Source organism: Staurois parvus, unplaced genomic scaffold (genome assembly GCF_062004578.1).
Source record: "Staurois parvus isolate SC_StPar_1 unplaced genomic scaffold, SC_StPar_1.0 ptg000312l, whole genome shotgun sequence".
NCBI classification, from domain to species: domain Eukaryota; kingdom Metazoa; phylum Chordata; class Amphibia; order Anura; family Ranidae; genus Staurois; species Staurois parvus.
Window position 1 is genome coordinate 1203402 of NW_028318108.1, and position 23993 is coordinate 1227394.

The following is a 23993-nucleotide window of genomic DNA, read 5'->3' on the forward strand; positions in this document are numbered from 1 at the left end:
GGGGTCAATTGTCTGTGGTGAGTGGGAAATTCACTTATTTCGTCTGCATGTGGTGGGAGCACACAAATGTTAGGTTTCCAGAAACGTATCTTCATGGGACAGTCACCATATATTTTGTGATCACTTTATACTATATTATGCATATTATTTGTTATTTGATAGATGGTGTTGAGAGCTTTTTTCATACCACATCTGGTTTAGGACTTATTTATTAATAGATATGGAGAGATGATTCTCCCTCAAATTTTGTTGCACAGTTGTTTTAGCGCCTAACTATTCATGTTTATATATGCTTAAGTGTACCTCGGATTATGAACGCCTCGGTTAATGTAATGTTTGGTTTACGAATGAAAATCCATTGAAATAATGCCTCGGTTTACAAATTTTTAAGAATTTTTTTCACAATACGAAGTGTATGTGTGTGCCGACTTTTAAATGCAGTTGCCGGATTTTTTTTTCTTCACTATAGCTCACAGAATTAGCTGTCACTTTCCCCGGAGCTAAAGGATACTTTTTTCTTTTATTTTGGGAAATAAACTAAAAGGAAACATTGTTTCTTTTAACTCGGGGAAATAAACTAAAAGGAAACTTTCTTTCTTTTAGCTGGGGGGAAGTGGCAGCTGATTCTCTGAGCTATAGTGAAGAAGAAAAAAAAGCCGGTAATTACATTTAAAAACCAGCACTGACCTATAGTGACAGCATCTTTTTTAAAACTTTTTTCTGACCTCCGGAACGGATTAATTGGTTTTCAGTGCATTCCTATGGGAAACCTCGTTTCGGTTTACGAATTTTTCACAATACGAAATGTCCCAGAGAATGCATTAAATTCGTAAACCGAGGTACACCGATATTTAATTTTTTAGGGCAGCTGTCAACCTTTATGGCCGGCGTATTACAGGCTTCAATTCATTATTATTTTTTGTTTGAACACACAATCACTTAGGAACCACAATAATCTAATTTATTTATTTTTGTACAACTGATCATGTGATTGGCCTTTTACCTAGTCCTGTGGTCAGCTGTGTCCGTAGGACACAGCATTCACTGACAGCGCCGGGTGCACGCCACAATAATCAAATTTATTTATTTTTGTACAGCTGTTCTTATGGATGGCCTTTTACCTAGTCCTGTGGTCAGCTGTGTCCGTAGGACACAGCATTCACTGACAGCGCCGGGTGCACGCCACAATAATCTAATTTATTTATTTTTGTACAGCTGATCATGTGATTGGCCTTTTACCTAGTCATGTGGTCAGCTGTGTCCGTAGGACACAGCATTCACTGACAGCGCCGGGTGCACGCCACAATAATCTAATTTATTTATTTTTGTACAGCTGATCATGTGATTGGCCTTTTACCTAGTCATGTGGTCAGCTGTGTCCGTAGGACACAGCATTCACTGACAGCGCCGGGTGCATGCCACAATAATCTAATTTATTTATTCTTGTACAGCTGATCATGTGATTGGCCTTTTACCTAGTCCTGTGGTCAGCTGTGTCTGTAGGACACAGCATTCACTGACAGCGCCACAATAACGCCACAATAATCTCATTTATTTATTTTTGTACAGCTGATCATGTGATTGGCCTTTTACCTAGTCCTGTGGTCAGCTGTGTCCGTAGGACACAGCATTCACTGACAGCGCCGGGTGCACGCCACAATAATCTAATTTAATTATTTTTGTACAGCTGATCTTGTGATTGGCCTTTTATCTAGTCATGTGGTCAGCTGTGTCCCTAGGACACAGCATTCACTGACAGCGCCGGGTGCACGCCACAGGGGAACGTGTTCTGGAAGGATGTCATATGATGCCCTCCCAGAGCTGGACAACCGCGCTGTTGCATTGATTAGGCTATAGCACAGTTGTAAAGTGGTTAATCAGCGTTTTTTGCTAGGAAAAAAAACCTCAGAACTAGTGGGTTTCTAGAGGAGTTCTTTAGCTGTAAAAACGTTCTAACACTGGTAAACATAGTAAAACACGGCTAACTCACATTTTTTGAGCAAAAATATTTTTTTTTGTGTAAAAAATGTAAACATAGAAAAATGTGGTTATACGCTAATGCAAAACCACTAAAAAATGCGGAAAAGCTCATGTTTTCAACGTGACTTTATACAGCTAATGCTACTGGCGTTTTTAAAATGCCCTGTGTGCATGAGGACTAAAGTAGAACTATAGGCAAAACTTTTTTTTCATTTTGGATAGAACAAGGGAGGATTATAACCCCTCAGAATTTTTTTTGCCATCTATGTCCCATTGCGGAGATTTTCCTTTACTTCCTGTCCTATAGCCAAACAGGAAGTGAGAGGAAATCCCTGCAAATTAAGGGAATTCCTTGGGAACCCCCTGGTCACCAGAACTAGTGTCCCCATTGGAAAATTTCCCCTCTGTCACTTTTCTGGAGAAAACTCAAACTTTGCGATTTAGAGAGGGTCAATCTCCATAAATGGGGCACAGACAGCAATACAAACTGACAAGTATTCTAATCCCCCTCTGCTCTATCCAAAATTTAAAGAAAAAAGTTTTGCCTTTAGATTTACTTTAACTAGCAATTGCTCAGTCATGCAATACTGTACCCAAATGAAGTTTATATGATTTTTTCCACACAAATAGCACTTTCTTTTGGTGGTATTTCATCACCGCTGAGCTTTTTTATTTTTATTTAAACAAAAAAATACTGAACCTTTTGAAAAGAAAAAACAAATTTTTCTTTGTTTCTGTTATAAAATTTTGCAAGCAAACAATATTTCTTCATAAATGTATGCCACAATGTATTCTGCTACAGTACTTTCTAGTCTGTGTGAAAGTTAGAGTCTACAAAATATGGTACAGTTGCAAGAAAAAGTATGTGAACCCCTTGGGATTACGTGGAGTTTTGCATGAATTGGGCATAAAATGTGGTCTGAACGTCATCTAAGTCACAACAATAGAAGAACACAGTCTGCTGAACATAATACTACACAAATATTAGATGTTGCCATGGTTTAATTGCACATAACATGTGAACATTCACAGTGCAGGGAGGAAAAAGTATGTGAGGCCCTAGCTTAATGACTTCTCCCAGAGCTAATTGGAGCCAGGAGTGAGCCAACCTTGACTCCAATCAGTGTGATGATATTGGATGTGTTGCTGACAGCTGTCCTGCCCTTAAAAAACACACACCTGTTTTGGGTTTACTGGTTTCAAGAAGCACTGTCTGATGTGAACCATGCCTCGCAGAAAAGAGCTCTCAGAAGACCTACCATCAAGAATTGTTGACTTGCAAGAAGCTGGAAAGGGTTACAAAAGTATCTCCAAAAGCCTTGATGTTCATGTGTCCACGGTAAGACAGACTGTCTACAAATGGAGAAAGTTTAGCACTGTTGCTACTCTCCCTAGGCGTGGTCATCCTGTAAAAATGACTGCAAGAGCACAGCGCAGAATGCTGCATGAGGTAAAGAAGAATCCCAGAGTGTCAGCTAAAGACCTACAGAAATCTCTGGCACATGCTAACATTTTTGTTGACACATCTACAATAAGGAAAACGTTAAACAAGAATGGAGTACATGGGGGGACACCACGGAGGAAGCCATTGCTGTCCTAAAAGAATATTGCAGCACATTTGAAGTTTGCAAAAGAGCACCTGGATGTTCCACAGCACTACTGGCAAAATATACTGTGGACAGATGAAACCAAGATTGAGTTGTTTGGGAAGAACACACAACACTATGTGTGGAGAAAAAAAGGCACAGCACACCAACATCAAAACCTCATCCCCACTGTAAAACATGGCGGAGGGAGCATCATGGTTTGGGGCTGCTTTGCTGCCTCAGGGCCTGGACGGATTGTTGTCATTGATGGGAAAATGAATTCCAGAGTTTATCAAGACATTTTGCAGGAAAACGTACGACCATCTGTCCGCCAACTGAAGCTCCGCAGAGGATGGGTGATGCAACAGGACAATGACCCAACGCATACAAGTAATTCAACAAAACAATGGCTGCAACAGCACAGAATACACCTTCTGGAGTGGCCCAGTCAGAGTCCTGACCTCAACCCGATTGAAATGCTGTGGCATGACCTTAAGAGAGCGATTCACACCAGACATCCCAAGAATATTGCTACACTGAAACAGTTTTGTGAAGAGGAGTGGTCCAAAATGACTCCAGATCGTTGTGCAGGTCTGATCTGCAACTACAGGAAACGTTTGGTTGAGGTTATTGCTGCCAAAGGAGGGTCAACCAGTTATTAAGTCCAAAGGTTCACATACTTTTTCCTCCCTGCACTATGAATGTTTACATGTTATGTGCAATTAAACCATGGCAACATCTAATGTTTGTGTAGTATTATGTTCAGCAGACTGTTCTTCTATTGTTGTGACTTAGATGACGTTCAGAGCACATTTTATGCCCAATTCATGCAAAACTCCATGTAATCCCAAGGGGTTCACATACTTTTTCTTGCAACCGTATATATACATTTGAAAATCGATCAATCCTGATGTACTTACAGCCGATCTCGTTTCTTGAGGCCTAAAATGCCAGGACCCCCCAAATGATCCCTTTTTGGAAAGTAGACAGTCCAAGGTATTTAGTAAGAGGCATGGCAAGTTTTTTGAAGTTGTCATTTTTTTTGTTACAATTTTTTGAAAAACAATTGAATTAGATACATTTTTGTTTTCACAATTTCTTTTTACATACTGTCACCAGTGTAGTACAGTGTCATCATATGACTGGCGTGGTCGTGGGATCATGCTGAATGCGCCAGTGGAGCAATGTACAGGTATGTCGCAATGGCTGCAGCTGCTGCCCGCTCACAGGAAACTGGTTATTCTAAATCATCTTGCAGTCTGTAAACTTACTTTGTGATGATTCCTACACATTTATTTCTTTGAATTCTGTGACACGTATTCACTATGTCTTGTGAGTAGGCACTGCTGTGTCACACATTTCACAGAGCCTGCTTTCTGAACTACAGTGGTGCTGAGAGGAGTGGTTTCACTTTCAATAAGTTTTTATTGAAATAATTTAGCAATAGCTACAGTGGTTACCATTACATATGCTGATGGAAAAACAAAGTCAATGACTCATGAATCAAAAGCGGCAAAATGTCATATACAAGAACCGTGGTAATCAACAAAACAATCGGCATGACAAATGTACATTGATCACTTTATAGCAAGAAGTGAAAAAAACAATATGATATGGGTAATAAGAAAGTCCATACGTCTGTATTGCAAAAGCAGGTGTATGTAGGAGAAGTAGTGATTTGCGAACTACAACAATTAATAAACATACAAAAAATAAGCAGAAACAGATTTTATTTCACCGGTCAGTCCTGTGGGTGAGCCTAGTGACAAAAAGGAAGAAAAAAAGGGAGAGAGAAAGAAAAAGCAGAAAAAGGAGAAGAAAAAAGGGAGGGAAGTGAAGAAGGACATCAGAGGCACCCAAGCCCGAACTGCAGGGGCTCGGCGTTGTAATGATGTGTAACTAATGGCTGACATAACGGGATGGGCATGTTGGATCCATGGGGTCCAAATTTTAAGGAATTTGTCGTGTGTATCTAAAAAAAATCCAAGCGGCGCCTGACTTCCACGAAAGATATGATTATTATTATTATAATACAGGATTTGTATAGCGCCAACAGTTTGCTCAGCGCTTTACAATATAAAGATATAAACTGTTTTTTCAATGCCTTTGCTATGGTTTGTATTGCCGCCAGTAACACATAAGTAGCCAGTTTGAATTGAGTTTTAGGGTTTCAAATTCAGGACATGTCACGGGTCCCTTGTGAAGGAGCATGATAGTAAGGAATTCAGATGTTTGAGGACTTTTGTCCAAAACTGGGAGAGCATGGGGCATGTCCACCAGATATTGAGAGGGTCTCCAAGAGTAATACAGCCCCTGAAACAGGTCCCAGGGGCATTAGGGTGTAGATGTGCTAGACAGGACGGAACTAGACCTCAGGACCGTTTTAAAGGCTGATTCCATGGTGAAGATATTAAATGAGCAAGAGGATAATGTTATCCAAATTTGTGACCAACAGCCTCTATCTTTCCCATCCGGAAACAAGTGTGAATGTTAGGGTTTGGGAGATTATTCAGCTGCGAGTAAAAAATAGATAAAAGTTTGGGGGTCAGAGGTGTCCGGTGTTCACACAGTGACAGTTGGGTTGTTAAGAGAGGAGTTGTTTCAGGAGGCGGAGTCAGTACAGGAATCACTGCTTACAGGTAGATAATAGATATCATGGGACATGTAGCCCTTAGAAAGTGAAGTAGAAGAGAAGCTGCAAAGCATGCAGGGAATCCAAGAAGTTATGGAAAAAGATGGCCAGCAGACAGGCAGAACTCACAGCATGAAAGGAGATTTTTCAAGTAAGCTTATGTTGGATTGTCAAACATAACTATTTTCTGTGTTGTTATTACAATGCGGATGTTATAAAATGAAAGTGTATGCTGTGACCATAGACCTTTAAAGTAATTCAAAATTCAAAAGCTTTTTTACCTTAATGCATTTTATCATTAACCTCCCTAGCGGTCTGATTATGTCCATATTTCTGTGCTCAAAGCGGTACATTTTTTTGCATGGAAATATTTTGTTTTTTTATTGTAGGCCTGTAATTTTTAGGAATAACTCACTGAAATCTGTCCGAACAAGAGTCTAGTAAACATTCCGGGTATGATAAAATTTGAAACACGAAATCATAAATTATAATATAATAAATAATCATAAAAAATAATAATATAATAATAAATTTAATTCAATAATGTAATCAAACCAAAAACACTGAAGTTTCAAAGAGAGCGCCAAGTTCGCACATCACTGAGCAAAGTCGCAAAATCGTTTTCAGTGCCTGATGATGAATTTCCCCACAAATCATTATCACTCAATTCTACAAGTAGTTCTAATTTACTATCACTGTTCTCTAGCTGGTCTAAAACCGCTTTTGACCTGAAGGGACACTTTTTGGACTCCATGGACGTTTCTCAGTTTTAAGGCAGAAAGAACAGTAAAAATGCAGGCAGGGCACAGGACAAAGCAGTAGGGACAAAATGTATGTGAAATGGGTTGATACAGTAATGTTTTATAATGTGATTTTAGTGTATTGAGTGAATGTCACTTTTAAAATGTTTGAATTTCCCGCCTGTTCCGTCCCCCGTACATCCCGTACGTCCCAACCCTTGCAGGGACCGGAAGACGGATGCCGGCATCGGCCGGAGGAGATGGCTGGTGACGCTGCAAGGGGGACATTGCGGGAGCGAAGGACAAGGTAAGTGCAAGAGGGATCCCAGAGCAATGTTGCAGGGTAATCCCAAGTGTAGCTCGGGGTTACCGCTTTTGGTACTGAAAGTTAATCCCGAGATACACCCGAGAATACCGCCAGGGAGGTTAAGGTAAAACATTTTCCACATGCTGCTCCTTCCCCCTTTCCCTAAACACTTAATACTCACATCCTATATTGATCCAGCACTGTGCCTTTCAGCAGGTCTTCTCTCCTTTTTCCCTTGCCTCACAAGCGGGGAAAGCAGTGGGAGCCATTTGCTCCTGCTGCTGTCAGTCAAATCCTGTGAGGAGGCAACAGGGGTGGGGCCGAGCCACACTGTGTATGTCAATGGACACACACAGCCCGGATTGAGAGCACACCCTCACATGTACTGTCATAGGAAGTGGCTTTCTATGGTGGCAAATGGAGAAGAGGAGGAGTGGGGTCTTCAGAAGAGGAGGTTTGGGCCACTTTTAGCAATACCCTTGCAGTGTAACATGTTTTTTGCTTTAGTTTAAAAATGTTTCACTTTACAACCTTTTTAAAGTGTACTTTCACTTTTGCAGTCATTACTATATGTTCTCAATCACACAGCATGCCTAAAAGGTTTTAAAAATATTTCTTACCTTTTAGATGTTTCTCAGGAGGGGGTGTCATGGCTGATTGCAAGGTGTTTTGAACAATGTTAGAGTAAGCCTGTCCCAAGTCTGTCCTCATTATCATACAAAGCAAGATGCCGACAATTTTTCTTTGCAGGAAGGTCCAGAATAAGTAAGGTAGGCTGTAATTATTAATATTTTTTTTAATGTTATGAAAATATCAGCAAATAGTTAAATCCTGCTTTGGAATCTACATCTCAGTGTGCTGGTTTACTTTTCATTGATTTTGCACTGTACCACCGCAAGCCATGCACCAACCTTTACAAGGGTTACCTATGGATGTCTGTGTGGTACGGTTTGACGTATTGTTAATTAAAGGGTTTTTATTGCTGTCTTCCTGCTGGGAAGGATCACCCTCTGTATTTATCCTGGTGAACACTGCACTGAACAGTGGTAATTTAGTGATGTGGCGTTGGATGTTTGTTGAGTCATCTGCTGACTATATATCACAGGGAATTGAGTGGAAAGACTCTCTGTGCCTGGTTTCAAGTGCAGGTGCTTGCTCTGACCTTTAAAAGGAGCCTCTCTAATTCGAAGCTATTTTCTTTTTATTATATTTTGAGTGCATTAGGGGGAAAAGGATAATGCCTGCAGCAGAAGAGGTGAGATTGCAAAAGTAACATAGCCAGAATCTACAATGGAAGATCTCACAACTATGAACCAAAGTCATCATTCATAAAGAACTTTGTCAAGTCCTAGAGCAGACATATACATGGAAGTGCAGAAAGCATCACTGAAAGTGTAACCAGAAACCCACTGCAGGGCAACGGTGCTAAGCATTGTGCCATTACACTTAGAGACATGGGGTGAACCATACAAACTATATTGCCACACCCCAGATGAACTCCAGGCAATTTTTGAATGTATTTGGGAGAGGAACAACTGTAGGTAGGTTTTTATTACTGTTTGTGTCTCCACTGACCACACAGGAAGTGAGGGGAACCTACCCAATGGGGACAAGGACATGCATGACACTCTTACAACAGTTCTTTCCTGTTCTATAAAAGGTGATTTTATTAGTTTGTCTTTGCACAGATTTTCTCTTTTCCTGTCTTCATGACCACACAGGATGCAAATAGAAACCTCCCCAGAGGGCCTCAAACAACAATAGAAAACCTACCAAATAGTACCACCCATGCATTCCATGTGGGCAAACATGGCCTTTCGCACAGGTGTACACTTAAGTACGCTTGGGTGAACCAAGCCTAACAATGACATTTAATCTGCTATATCACGTAATTGAATGATCAATGTAAATATGCATATCTCACACCTGATGGGCTGCTGGGGAAGCTGAAAATGATTTTAGTAGTCAACACTACTACAGTGATAGCTTTGATCTTCCAAGACCTGCTCGGGCACTGACCATAGGAAGTCGCTCTCTCAGCACTGCGGCCATTCACAGAACTGCTTCTTTTTTTTTTATGAATACCAGACATTCTCTGAATGTAAGAGATGGAGATGAGGGGCAGTGATATTGTGATCTTCACCTTGTCCAATCAGAAAATCTTGTATTCATTGGCTATGAATGTAGTAGCAAGCGAGCAGCCCCCTGTGGGTAGTATGCAGAGGGGAAGCCGCTCACACGGAACCCAGAAATTGCAGCTGTAGAAATGTTAACTACTACATTGATTTGGCTCATAAGGTATGAGATAAGAATGCTTTAATTGTGCCAAGCTGGACCAATGTAACTGTGCAATCCAAATCATTGTTAGGGTTCAGCTTTAAAGTGGTTGTAAAGGCTCATTGTTTTTTGCAGAAGGAGCCATTGGCTACTGCCACTGTCAGTCACAACCAATGAGGAGAGAGAAGCAGTGGGACTGAGCCTCAGCTTAGTGTGTGAATGGACAAGCAGAGCAGCGGCTCGGGAGCCCCATAGCAAGCTGTCTGCTTTGGAATGAAGCCTAATACAGAAGGTGTGTTACTGACTAGATCACCAGGGGAAAAAAAGGCTAAAAAAACCCTAATGCAGCTTCCACATCTAATGATTGATAAGCTGCAATATAGTACATTTTTGTTTTTTGTTTAATAGCACTTTAAGATCAAAGGGAGTCAGTGGTTGTTGTGCGGCATCCATTCCTACTTTCACCTCTGATGCTGAAAAGAAAAAGGGGCCATGCACAGATCCTTTTCGTGCAGCAGTTGTATGGCTGTGAGTACAATGACCCTATAAAACTGTTTTTTATTATTTGTTATTATTTATTACAGGTACTCATTTTACACAGCGTTTTACATATATATTGTACATTCACATCAGTCCCTAACCCTCAAGGGGTGTACAATCTAAAGTCCCTAACTTACATTCATACATACACATACTAGGGACAATTTAGACAGGATCCAATTAACCTAACATGTTGGGGTTTTATTTATCAGGTTTGCTATATATAGGATTTAGTCCAGTTCTTCTACCATGTTTTTTATTACCAAGACCTATTTTGAGCTCTTATTGTAAAGCATTTTATTTGGTCATTTTAATCCTTCCAATTCCATATTTTCATGATTGTATTTAATACATAGACATACTGGCCACTATATTAGGTACACTTTGCTAGAAAATATCCCCCGCTCCATTACACCACCACCAGCCTAAACCATTGATACAAGGCAGGATGGATCCATGCTTTCATGTTGTTTATGCCAAATTCTGACCCTACCATCTGAATGTTGACCTCTGACATCAGTCCACACCACTACCACTTACTGGATATTTTTTCTTTTTCAGATCATTCTCTGTAAACTCTAGAGCTGTTTGTGTGTGAAAATCCCATTAGATCAGCAATTTATGAAATACCCAGACCAGTCCATCTGGCACCAATAACTATGCCACATTCAAAGTCACTTAAATCCCTTTTCTTCCCCATTCTGATGCTCAGTTTGGATGTCAGTAAGTTGTCTTTGCCATGTCTAGATGCCTAAATGCATTGAATTGGTGCCATGTGATTGGCTGATTAGCAATTTGTGTTACCAACCAATTGAACAGGTGTAAATTATAAAGTGGCTGGTGAGTGTATATTTAGGCTTCGTGCTCACTAGTGTCTTTTTCAAGCTCCAAAAATGCTAGAAAAAAAGCTGGATGAAAAACGCTGATAATAGCATTTTTATTCTGGCTTGTAGTAGCCTTTTATGAGTGTTAGAATTTTTTTCTGGATAAATGCTCCCAAAAATTCTACAAAAAAGGTTTTTTGCTGCTTTATAGTGCAGAAGGTATTTGTAAAGAAAGGCTATAACATTAAGCAAAACATCTGCTTGTCTAAGCCACCAATTAGATTTGGGTCAGTTCCTGACTAGCAGGTTGCCCTTAATGGGTTCCCCAACATAAACAGGCAGATCTTGAGAGCTGCCTAAGCATCAATCAGTGCAAGCGCTGTGGACAGATGAGAATAATTATTGAAGACTGGCCAACAGGTAAGGCCAGCCATAGATGAGTTGAAAATCGTCATTTAAAAACGAGAATAGCTCATATGATTGTGCCATCAATTATTTCGATTTTCTAGAAAAAAAAAACAGCATGTTGGATCAGGCACGTTCAATTGTGACACAAAAATTGCATTTCGCAGCTGGCACGCTAATGATGCAAAAAATGAAAGTTTTGACTATCAACACACATTTCGTTCGGGTTTTGACTCAACTATGGCTGGCTTAAGATGTGGACCTAGGACTGGAGGCTTTATCCTACCCAAAGCTGGACAAAGCCTTTGGGCTCCATGACAGACACCGAAGCTTAAGTTCTGAGAAAACAAAAATCTTCTTACCAGAAACAAACCCTGGAGCACCTCACCATGTGTAGGTGAGAAAATTAAGTGACACATATACACCTCACAGGTTGCATTAAACGGTGGTTGGATAATTTGGAAAATGATAGACTAAAGCAGAGTTTCTCAACCAGGTTCCATGGATCCTTGGGTTTCTCCAGAAGTTGCTAAAGGTTCCTTGAGCAAAGAGCAATTTCTGCCTCTTAGATAAGCTCCCGTTGACACCATTGCTCTTTTTAGCTATCTTTAAGGGGGTAATTCTTCCCAATGTCCACAAGTGTAAAGAACATCCTTCACAATGCCCATCACACTGATGTATCATGAGTTGTAGATATAGTAATTTGTAGCAGGGGATCCCTGAGACTGAAAAGTTATTTCAAGGGTTCCTCTGTGTTGAACAGGTTGAGAAAGGCTGGACTAGAGGTATGGCACAGTTTATTACATTTTACAAATTTAGTAAAACTTCTTTCTTATAAGCTAGAAACAGGTTAATGAAACTTTTTCCTATATGCTTGAAACATGTTAATGAGTAAAAATGTATCTACATGCTTCTGCAGACTAAACAGTTTTTCCTGTTTGTTCCTTTACAGAGTCTTATGCTTAAATCAGAATGTGCACTTCAGAAGACATAGCAGACAGTCTTCACGGAGAGAGCCTTCTCTGTAGTCTAAATGAGCAGCGTATGCAAGGTTTCTTGTGTGACGTAACCATTGTGGTTGAAGATACAAAATTCAAAGCACACAGAAATATACTGGCAGCCTCCAGCCTGTACTTTAGAAACCATTTTCGGAGCCAGAGCATATTAATCCAGGGACATGTCTTGGAGCTCAATGATTTGAAAGCAGACACATTTACTGAAATATTGAACTTTATTTACAGCTCAAAGATTGCTGTGAAGAAAAAGGAGACCCTGACTGACCTTGTAGATGCTGGTAAAAAGCTAGGCATAACCTTTTTAGAAAACATCAAAGCTTCCAAAAAGTCTTCTGCGGTTGCTTGCTCAACTGAACCTGAGGGAAAAGCACCACCTGCATTTTATCGAGGAGAAAATGGACTGAAATCGGAGACTGTGGACAAAAAGGGAGATGACCCAGCTATTGCTAATGGACCAAGAATCACCAATGCCTTTTCTATTTTGGAAACTGAAGTCAATGGCTTTTCTCCTCTTGATCTAAGAGCAAATTTTAAAAAGAGCACAGGCCCCACTGAAGAGGTGCACAGTGGTGGTAACTGCGAGAATGGTGTGTGCAATGATGGAGAGCCAGTAAACACATTGGCTGAGCACTCCTATGCAGTGTCTTCTGGTGATGCATCATATAAAAGAGACTCTGTATTTGACCATGGCAATAAAGATAGCCTTACAAGAGATCGGGAATGCACAACTCCTGGTACAGTTACTACCAACCAGGAGGCCAAATCAGCCAACAGCATGCCGGTGTTAGAACCTCAGTGTATTAACCCACAAGCAGTCATTCAGACCTGTACCTCTAATAGTGTAAGTTGCTCTTCAGAGCAAACTGCCAACCAAACTGAATTCTACAGCCAAAGGGAAGATGAAAGCACCTTACCACAACTTCCCCCTGGTAACTCACCTGCCACCCAGTCTTTCTGTGATGCTGGCCTATATCCTCTTCCTAAAAAGCACCATGTGACTCTTAACTGCAAAAACTGCAGCAAAGAATTTGCACACTTTAAACGCCTACAGCGGCATGAACAAATCTGTTTTAAGGTTGTGCACATGGACAGAGATTTGAGGATACCCAACAATCTTTCACAAGGTGCCTCAACAGAGAACTACTGCACTCCTACAGAATCTACAACTAACCAGAATGCTCTGACAAATGGCTCCTCATCTGCAACAGACCACTTTGTTAAAATAGTAGATGATAAAATATTTTATGTCTGCATTGTATGCAAAAGAAATTATTTAACTCTATCCAGTCTTCGACGGCATTCAAATGTCCATTCATGGAGAAAATCATACCCTTGTCATTATTGCAACAAGGTATTTGCCTTAGCTGAATATAGAACCAAACATGAAATCTGGCACACTGGGGACCGAAGATATCAGTGCATATTTTGCTTAGAAACATTCATGACTTACTATATCCTTAAAAATCATCAGAAATCTTCCCATGGCATTGACCCAAGACTGGGGGTGGGAAGTAAAGCAAACAGGGGCCTCAAGCCAAGCATCTATCCTTACAAACTATATAGACTTTTACCCATGAAGTGTAAAAGACCTCCATTGAAAACCCCTAGAACAGCTTCAGCAGCACACTTCCAAGTTCAAAATTCCTTTACTACACCCACAGTTGTCCAGAATGCTCTAAAATCACAATCATTCTCTTTGAACAGCCAGGAGCCATTTTCTACCACATTAGATGGTCCATCACAAAATGTGACAAATTCAACAACAACCCAGGACACTTGGCCTTTTGATATAATACAGTCTGACAAAAACACAAATGTCTTGCCCGTTAGTAAAGGTAATTCTCCTTCACATGTTTCAGTCTCAACATTGAAGCAGAGTGGCAGTACACCTGGTCCACAATTTAAAGAAAATAAGAATATTCCATCTGTTATTAATGCTAGCAATTCTGCACCCTCGGTGATCATGCACAGCAGCAGAGTTTCCTCTGTGATAATGCATGGCAATGCAATAACTGGTACAGCAGCTGCAAATGGGATAGGGTGGAATCCCAGCCGGACCATTGTTTCACCAGAAAAAGATACCAGCCACGAAAGTAACCCTGAGGCAACGGAGGCAGATACTGAGATGGAATCCCCAATAGGGTACAAAAATGGCAATGCTCACCAAGATGAGCGGGAATTATCTCTTCCTGCACCTTCATCTAAAAATAACAAAAGTGTTATTCGTGAAGGGAATAAAACCGAAACATACATAGCCAAACCAGCCCTACCTGGAACTCTTGTCAATAGTGGAATTGCTCCTCTTTGCCAAATCACAGTAAAAATTGGAAGTGAAGCTTTGGTGAAAAGGCAAATCTCCGGGTCATCTCTGTTCTTCAGGAAAAGTGGAAGACCAAAGCATCCGGAGCCTGCGAAAGCATGGCTGGATTCAGATGATGACAAAAAAGAAAGATGCTCCATTCGACTTCGAAGATCAGATAGTCTCCAAATGGAGGAGATGTGTGATGATGCTAGTGACCAAGATGTGTCTGACAAACCATGGAGACCTTACTACAACTATAAGCCCAAAAAAAAATCAAAGCACTTTAAGAAATTCAGGAAATTGAAGAAAAGGAAAAAACATAGTAGACCTAGACCTACTGATGAGAATGTAAGTGAAGTTGACACCAAATGCTCATCTGGAGAGGCCATTGATGAAAATACAAATGGGGCAGAAGACTCCCCAGAGACATTCGATTTTGAATGTCCTCCCGAAAAATCAATTGAGCAGGAAAAGACAGTTGAAGAGGAGGAGGAAGTTGAGCAAGGAGTGGCTGCTACAGAGTGGCAAATGGACACCAAGGCTTCCTTTTGTGAACTGTGTCAAAAATCCTTTAGGAATCCTTCAACACTGAAGGTTCACATGCGTTGTCATACTGGAGAGAAGCCTTATTCATGCAAGGTATGTGGAAAGTGCTTCTCCTTTCCTGGAAACTTAAGCAAGCATGAACATATCCATCAGGTTGGGAAAAACTTCACGTGTCAATTTTGCAAAAAGACATTTTTATTGCATAAAACTTTGAAAAAACATGAGAGGATTCACACTGGAGAAAAAATGTATGACTGTAAGTTCTGCTCGCAGCAATTCCTCTACCTTACTTCAAGGAACAATCATGAGCAAAAACATTTAGAAGAGCAGAGTGAAAAAGGGTTTGTTTGTGTCCAGTGTTCCAAAGTTTGCAAGACTGCTGCCGCCCTTGTGATGCACCAAAAGAAACACTATTTTAGGGGACTAAAGCATAGGGAGGGAAAAGACTTACAACCATCTGCTGCAGAAATATGCACCTGGGGTGGTGCTGCAAGTAGCATTTGTAATGATCCTAAAATGACTGGGGAAAGGAGATCTGTAAGCATGCCTGAAAGTTTCCCTCCTTCCTTTGATGACTGTGAGGCCCCACTGTTGTCTTACAGCAGTGGTGTTACAGAGGTCATACCCCAGAATGTTTGCACTCCAAGCCCTGTAGAGAATGTAAGTACCATTGGGGAAACTGACTCCAGTCATTTCATGACTCCACCTCCACTACCACCTGTTGCATTACACAGCAGTGTCCTAATGGAGGTCCCAAAGGGCTGGAAGCATTGGAAAGCAAGGCACTATAACCTGGAGGAAAATTTGAACTCTGATCATTCTTCCTTAAAAGAGAGCACTAAGACTTTCACAGAATTAAAGACAATGACAAGTTTTGATAACCCATTTGTCCCGTAGATGATTGTGGTGAAACATTTTAAAACAATCACAAGCTATTTTTTGTTCATTAACTCTTTGGCTGTTAATGGACAGTTACAGGCTCATAGCAGCATACACGGTTTTAAGGACCAAGTTAATCTAAAACAAGAAGATTATGTATAGAAGACGTACTAATAACATTCACAAATATATATGTAAAAAAAGTTCACAAATCTGTACAGAAATTAAGACCCCTTCAAGGGTACCATTTGACGCTAAAGAATGCTTTGCCATGGCAGTATTCTTCAAGTGCATTACTGGACAGGAATTCTTTTCTGTATAGCAAAATACCATTATACTAGATATTTGAAACTCTGATAAATGCCACATTTTTCCATATTTATTAGTGAATGTTATTAAAACACTTTTATATGAAAGAGCTGGTACATTTTAGTTTATTGGCCCTTTAATAAAAAATTCACGTGTTAATAAGTGTTAGTTTCCCTGAGCTGTACATCTTTGCACTAGTTCTATGTATAAATGTCAGCTTATTACATGTTTTCTTGCTAGCAGCTAGCCGGGCAACATATTCTGTACAGTTTGTAGTACAATATAAGTTTCTTAAAGTGGCAGTCACCTATTGCGCTTACCAGGGGACCCAGATAAACAGGAGATTCCCTTCCCTCCTAATGAAGTGTACTTTGTTCTTAAGATGTTTGATAAAATCCATAATAAAAAATAAAATATCAGTGTCATATAGCGCTACTCAGCAGTGAATACACAAGTACTCTTTGACCGTCCATGCTCACTTAGATATTTTAATGTTTAATGAAGGTATTTTTGTGTGGACTGCTTCTTTAAATGCTATATATTATACTACACACAGAAAGCACTGTACAGCATTATATAATGTAATTATTGTGTTATTTAGAAAACAGCTCATTGCAACCAGAGACAAAGGAAGAATTATGTCTTGTACAACTGAACAGCATATAACATATAGTGAATGATATTGTTAACACAATTAAACAAAATATCATCATTTGTGAATTGCCAGTTCAAAAAATTACATTCTGTGACGTTAATATTGGATATTAAAGCAAATAGATTATAACTGTAAAAAAAAAGAAAATATGATATAAAATAAGGTAATTTTGTCTATGCAACCAAAGGATGTTTTTACTTTTTTTAAAATTAAAAACAGGATTTCTGTTTCAGAAGGTAATCTTCCATAAGCTTTTGGCAGGTCCATGTCGTAACATATAGGGGTCTCCACCTCCTACATTGTCTTGAAAACTGGTATTTGGGGTTTTACCTAAGAGCCATCTGCTAGTGAAATCTAGGATTGCAACACACTTATTCTGGTACAATAATACTCTTTGAGCTCCATTTTATCTGACTGTGGAACACAAAGTAATTTAAATAAAACCAAAAAAGTGTGCCTACAGTGCTTACCTAAGGTTTGTGGTAGGGTCAGACCCCTATGTGTTATTTCTAGGGATAGTCTGTAGTAGATGGTAGATTTCTATTTTGACTTAAGTACAATCTAATACTGACATATCTGTAAGTTTTGCTTCATATTTTCGCAATTATTATTATGCTCCATGGGTTACTGGTGAGGGTACATGCAGGCTGGAGCTTGGGGTGTGATTCCTAAAGCTCTGGGTTGCATCTGTATTTGATGTGCAATTGCCACAAGGCTTAAAGTTACTGTAAAGATAATATGGTAATTACCAAATACACATGTTTTTCGTACATGCTGTCTATGTTTCCAAAAAAAACTTACCATGCAGAAAGATATTGGCAATCACCATAACAATAAATTCTACCTATTGTGGCTTCCTGCAGCTGTTTGGTGATCCCATGGCAAATGCGCATCTGAAATGGTAACCTGAAGGCCTATTTGTTTCTACTCTTAAAATTAACCTGTGTTCACTTTAACATTCTAAACTGTTACCATACATGTGTAGAAGACACCTAGACATAACCTGCATATCATGTCATAAGTTTCCTAGAGTACCAAAGAGCCCAAAAACCTAGGGTCTCTATTATGCAAATTTCAGCAGGCTTAGCAGTGGCAGTCCCTACTTCTAGATTGCAGTAGCTGTTTTAATTTGCATAACGAGTACCTTGGTTTTCTGATATCCCTGTGCTCTCTCTATGATATGTGACTTTTCATTCAGGTACCTCTAGATATCTTTTGTACATGTCTGATGACAGTTTAGAATGTTCCATTCCTTTAAATATAATTTTGGTGCCTTTAATGGGCTCCCCTAGAGGAATCCTGTGGATCCCTTCCAAAAGCTCTTAGTCTCTAGACATTTGCATAATAATTAAGCTGTGAATTTGGACTTTTAGCTAAATGTTGACAGTATATTCACTTATTCCTGGTTGGCCATAGTGCAGGTTTGCACAACTATGCTGATCTCATCCTTTGTGACCTATAATGTGCTGGACATGATTGACAAACTGGCACTTTCATCAGAATGCCATACTCGGGAAAAGTTTGCAGTTACTAGTGTTGAGATACACAATCTCGGGGAGAAGGATGGGGACATGATTTTGCACAGGTAAGCTACTACTAGAATACATATATGATATCTGGTAGTGGTTTTGCTAAATTCTGGTTCACTTTAATTATATAGTAGAATTTATGGTTTAGGAATTTCTTGAGTTGTCCTTTTTCTTGAAGACCCTTTTTGTGTTAAAATTATGGAAAAAATAGATAAACAGCCAAATTACATTTTCAGTGCAGTTATATTTTTTTTATTTAAATAACTTTGTTGAAAAACTGCATAAATAATTCTGAAAATATTTGAACACAACTTGTTGAATATTTCTTTTCATTTTGCTGCAATATACGCTAACTGTTGTCAGGAGTGTTCTTTAACTTTTGTTTTTAAAACCATATCTTGAGAGTGAGATATGTTGTAGATAGTTTCCACATATGCAATAAATAAAGTATCTTTTGACCAAGAACCAATTCTTATCAACCACTATGGAGAAACATTGTTACAAAAGTGCATTATTGAACTTAGCAGAGAGGTGATAGCAGTATAGACATATATATATATATATATATATTTAACTACAAAATGTTTTTATTGCTCTGTTATTAATTTGTTCAGATCTTCCTTCATTTTGTTCTGATATGTCATGTTTGTCATATAAAGATTGAATAGTAAGCAAATTTGTGGGATATCTTAAAAAGTTGGTGTGTTGTGTCTGTTTTTTTATTTAGTGAGTTGCTAAAATAAATTAAAGGTTTTAATTTTTACATTTACTACCTATTACCATTTACCACCAAAGGAAATCCCAATCTGACCGCAAAAAAACAAGGTAAAATCCACCTGGATACACAAAGTAGTTGCGATCATATGTACAGTTTTAATAACCCATGTAAGTTTCAAAATTGGGTCTGGGTCTTAAGGTTTGTTTTACTCTTGGTCATAAAGGGGTTAAAGCAAGAAAATGGAACACTTTAAGAAAAAAATAAGGCATTTTGAAACTGGCAGCAACATGTCCTAAACAAAGTTGGGCTATGGCCATGTTTATCATGGTGTAGCATCCTCTCTTCTTTTACCAACGCTCTGTAAACATCTGGGAACTGAGGAGACCAGCTGCTGGAGTTTTGGGAGAGGAATGTTTTCCCATTCATGCCTGATACAGGATTCTAACTGCTCAACAGTCCTGGGTCTTTGTCATACTTTTCATTTCAAGATAAGCCAAATATTTTCAATTGGTGAAAGGTCTGGACTGCAGGCAGGTCAGTTGAGCACCTGGACGCTTCAAAGCCATGCTGTTGTCATATATGCAGTATGTGATTTATCATTGTCCTGCTGAAATATGCAAGGCCTTCCCTAAAAAAAAGACATCTAGATGGGTGCATATGTTGCTCTAAAACCTGGATATATCTTTCAGCATTGATAGTGCCTTTCCAGATGTGCAAGTTGCTCATTCCATATGCACTAATGCACCCTCATATCATCAGAGATGCAGAATTTTGAAGTAAGCACTGGTGACAAGCTGGAAGGTCACTCTCTTCTCTAGTCTGGAGGATATGGTGCCCATGGTTGCTAAAAAGAAAGTCAAATTTCAATTCATCTGCCCACAGAACACTTTTCATCTTTGCAACAGACCATTTTAAATGAGCTTTGTCCCAGAGAAGATAGTGGAATTTCTGGATCATGTTCAGTTATGGCTTCTTCTTTGCACGATAGAGCTTTAACTGCCATTTTGGATGGCATGGTGAACTGTTTTCACAGTAATTTCTGGAGGTATTCCTGAGCCCAGACAGTGATGTCCATCACAGAATGCTGCCTGTTTTTAATGCAGTGCCATCTAAGGGCCGGAAGATCATGGGCATCCAGTATTGTGTTTCAGCCTTGTCCCTTGCAGACAGAGATTTCTCCAGATTCTAACAACCTTTTGATGATATTATGTACTGTAGATGATGATATATTTAAATTCTTTGCAATTTTACATTGAGGAACACTATTCTGAAATTGTTCGACAATTTTTTGAACCAGCTTTTCACAGATTGTTCAACCTCTGCCCATTGTTGCTTGTGAGACACTCTGACTCTCTAAGATGCTCTTTTTATACCCAGTCATGTTACTGGCCTGTTGCCAATTAACCTAATTAGTTGCAAAAGGTTCTTCCAGCTCTTACTTTGGCAGTTTTTTTTTTTTGCCATGTACCAGCTTTTTTTAGACGTATTGCTGCTATCAATTTCAAAGTTTCCTTATTTATTTAAATTGTACATTTTCTCAGTGTAAACATTTGATCTATTTTCTATTGTGAATAAAATATGGGTTTATGAGCTTTGCAAATCATTTCATTCTGTTTTTATGTAGACTTTACACAGTATCCCAACTTTTTTTGAATTGGGGTTGTATAACAGATAATCACTTTCTCAAGGTTAAAACAGTTAGGGTCTACTCACACCAGCAAAATGCACTGAAATTGCAGCCATTGGTGTTTGCTGTGAGACACAGTGCCAATATGCCAATCCCAGCACATTGTTTACTTTTTACAAATTTCAATAACATTCTGTTCACTGTGGATTTGTGATGTGGTAGTTTGCAATGCATTCCTCTGCACTGAACATAAGTAGTGCATGCAGTACTCTTTTCTGCTCACAGCAGCAATTGAATGAGCTGAACACAACAGGGCGCCTAACTGCAATAGCGTTGAAAGTGGGGGCTAGTTTTCGGTGAGGAGAGGGGGTTGCAGATGTTGTGGAAAGCAGATACTTTGCTGATGAACTGTCAGCTCTAGCTTCAGATGCTGGCAGCAGTCATTCCAGCTAACATAAGGGGTTATGTAAGAGGTGGGAGTAGTATGAACTGCCAAGCTGAAGAATACAATGCCTGTGTGAGCTACAGCAGAAGCCGGGGGGTATTGAGGTGATGTGAGCTAATGGGGCCAGAAATTAGAAGGCAATGTCCCATTGCAAACTCACCTGCTGCAGGGACTGCTCTAGATGTGCTTCCTGCTGCGTATGGCTATTGTGGATAGAGCTAGACTACATTTGAATGATGATACCACCAGGCACGTGCAGCAGTATCTTTGGGATAAGTAGAAATGGTTCTGATAGCTGGCGCCTGTATTTTAGTGACATAATGTTGTTAGTGATGGGAGACCTTCTGTGCCTGGAGCTGATTGTTGATCTCTGCAGTTAGGAAGAGATCAGCAGCACTGTCACTTAAAGAAGGATCCAGGTCCCACTTCCTGCACAATAGAATCCCATAGACGTCTATGGGTCTGGGACATGGATCAGTCTCTCAACCCCAAAGAAGTCTATGGAGTTATCTTGCACATAGGCAGCAGGAAGGAGAGGAAGGGCTTACCTCAGGTAAACTCCAGCCTACACGCTGCTAAGCAAACTTACTATAACACTCTCATCAAGAGCCTCTCATCCAATCCTCGTCAACTCTTCTCTACCATTAATTCCTTACTCCACCCCCCACTGCCTCCACCCACCAACTTCCTTACTGCACAGGAGATTGCCAGTCACTTCAAGAAGAAGATCGACACAATTCGTGATGAGATCTCCAGTGTCAAGCTTCCTCCTCTAACCAACATACCAGGCCCAACACCAAACTCAACACTCTCCTCCTTTGAACCTGTTACCACCAAGGAAGTTACCGAACTCCTTTCCAAGGCCCACTTCACCACCTGTCCCCTGGATCCTGTCCCCTCATGACTGTTGCAGCCTCCTCCCTGCTCTATCCTAAACTCTCTAACCCACATCTTCAACCTCTCACTCTCCATGGGCACCTTTCCTTCCCCACTCAAACATGCACTGGTTACCCCCATCCTCAAAAAACCCTCGCTGGACCCCACCTGTTTGAATAATTTAAGACCCATCTCCCTGCTCCCGTTTGCCTCCAAGCTTCTCGAGCGCCTTGTTCACAACCGTATGAACTGCTACCTCACCGACAACAACCTTCTTGATCCCCAACAGTCTGGCTTCCGCCCACAACATTCCACAGAAACTGCTCTACTGAAACTCACTAATGACCTACTAACTGCTAAAACCAACGGCCATTACTCCATACTCATACTCCTTGACCTTTCCGCTGCCTTTGACACAGTCGACCACCTGCTCCTCCTCAGTAAACTCCACTTCATCAGCCTCTGTGACTCTGCTCTCTCCTGGTTCTCCTCTTACCTTTCTCAGCGCACTTTCAGTGTCACATACAACTCCTCCTCCTCCGCTCCTCTTTCTCTTGGGGTACCCCAAGCTTCTGTTCTTGGGCCCCTCCTTTTCTCTCTCTATACCTCCTCCCTGGGCCAACTGATAACCTCCCATGGCTTCCAATACCACCTCTATGCTGATGACACCCAGATCTATCTCTCCACTCCCCAGCTCACCCCCTCAATCTCCTCACGTATCACAAATCTAAGCGACATCAGCATGGATGTCACACCACTACCTTAAACTCAGTCTTTCAAAATTGAGCTTGTAAAATTTCCTCCTCCCGGTCCCCCACTCACGACTTTACCATTAAGATCAACAGCACTACCATTGGTCCTTCCTCTCATGCCAGGGTGCTAGGTATAATCCTAGACTCTGACCTCTCCTTTGGGCCCCACATCCACTCACTGGCTAAATCCTGTTGCCTCAACCTCCAGAACATTTCCAAAATCCACCCCTTCCTGACCAATGACACCACAAAACAACTTATCCACGCGTTGGTTATATCCCGCCTTGATTACTGCAACTCCCTCCTCACTGGTCTATCGTTACACAGGCTATCCCCCTTCAGTCTATTATGAATGCTGCTGCTAGACTCATACACCTTACCAACTGATCAGTAACTGCTGCCCCTCTCTGCCAATCCCTTCACTGGCTTCCACTAATCCAACGTATAAAATTCAAAATACTAACCACAGCTTACAAAGCCATCCACAACACTGCCTCTAGCTACATCACCAACCTCATCCACAAATACCGCCCAAATCGCCCACTCCGCTCCTCCCATGATATCTGCTCTCTAGCTCCCTCATCACCTCTTCCCACGCTCGCCTTCAGGACTTCTCCAGAGCCTCTTCCATCCTCTGGAACTCCCTACCACAGCATGTCCAGTCAGCCCCCACCCTGTCTGCCTTTAGGCGATCTTTGAAAACTCACTTCAGGGAAGCCTACCCCACCTCCACCTAAGAACTGTACTTGAATCACCTCCACCAGATCATCCCCCACAGCTATCACCTTTTGTATCACCTCCCCCTTCCTTTAGATTGTAAGCTCCACAAGCACGGCCCTCACATCCCTTCTGTACTGAAAGTATTGTAATTGTACTGTCTCCCTTATATTGTAAAGTGCTGAGCAAACTGTTGGCGCTATATAAATCCTGTATAATAATAATAATGCTAGTGCGGAAAGGGAAGGTAAGCTTAGATAAACACAGTGGGGGGAAGGATAAGGAAACATTCAGAAAATGTAGTTTGAAAGTTTTATTACCCTTTAAAATT

The 23993-nt window shown here is 40.5% G+C and overlaps 1 protein-coding gene across 4 annotated transcripts in view; it reads left to right on the forward strand.

Annotated features, from left to right (window-relative positions):
• The window catches only part of ZBTB38 (zinc finger and BTB domain containing 38), a 45374-nt gene extending 26084 nt beyond the window's left edge, over positions 1-19290 (forward strand). For 3 of the 4 annotated variants that reach the window (XM_089683511.1, XM_089683510.1, XM_089683509.1), the window contains exon 2: positions 12244-19290. In XM_089683511.1, the coding sequence (XP_089539637.1) occupies positions 12264-16052 (3789 nt within the window). In that variant the 5' untranslated portion in view covers positions 12244-12263 and the 3' untranslated portion in view covers positions 16053-19290. Of the gene's footprint in view, positions 1-9959; positions 10051-12243 lie in introns of those variants that run through there. The other variant, XM_089683512.1, reaches the window with a different exon arrangement.
• Positions 19291-23993: the final 4703 nt, after the last annotated feature.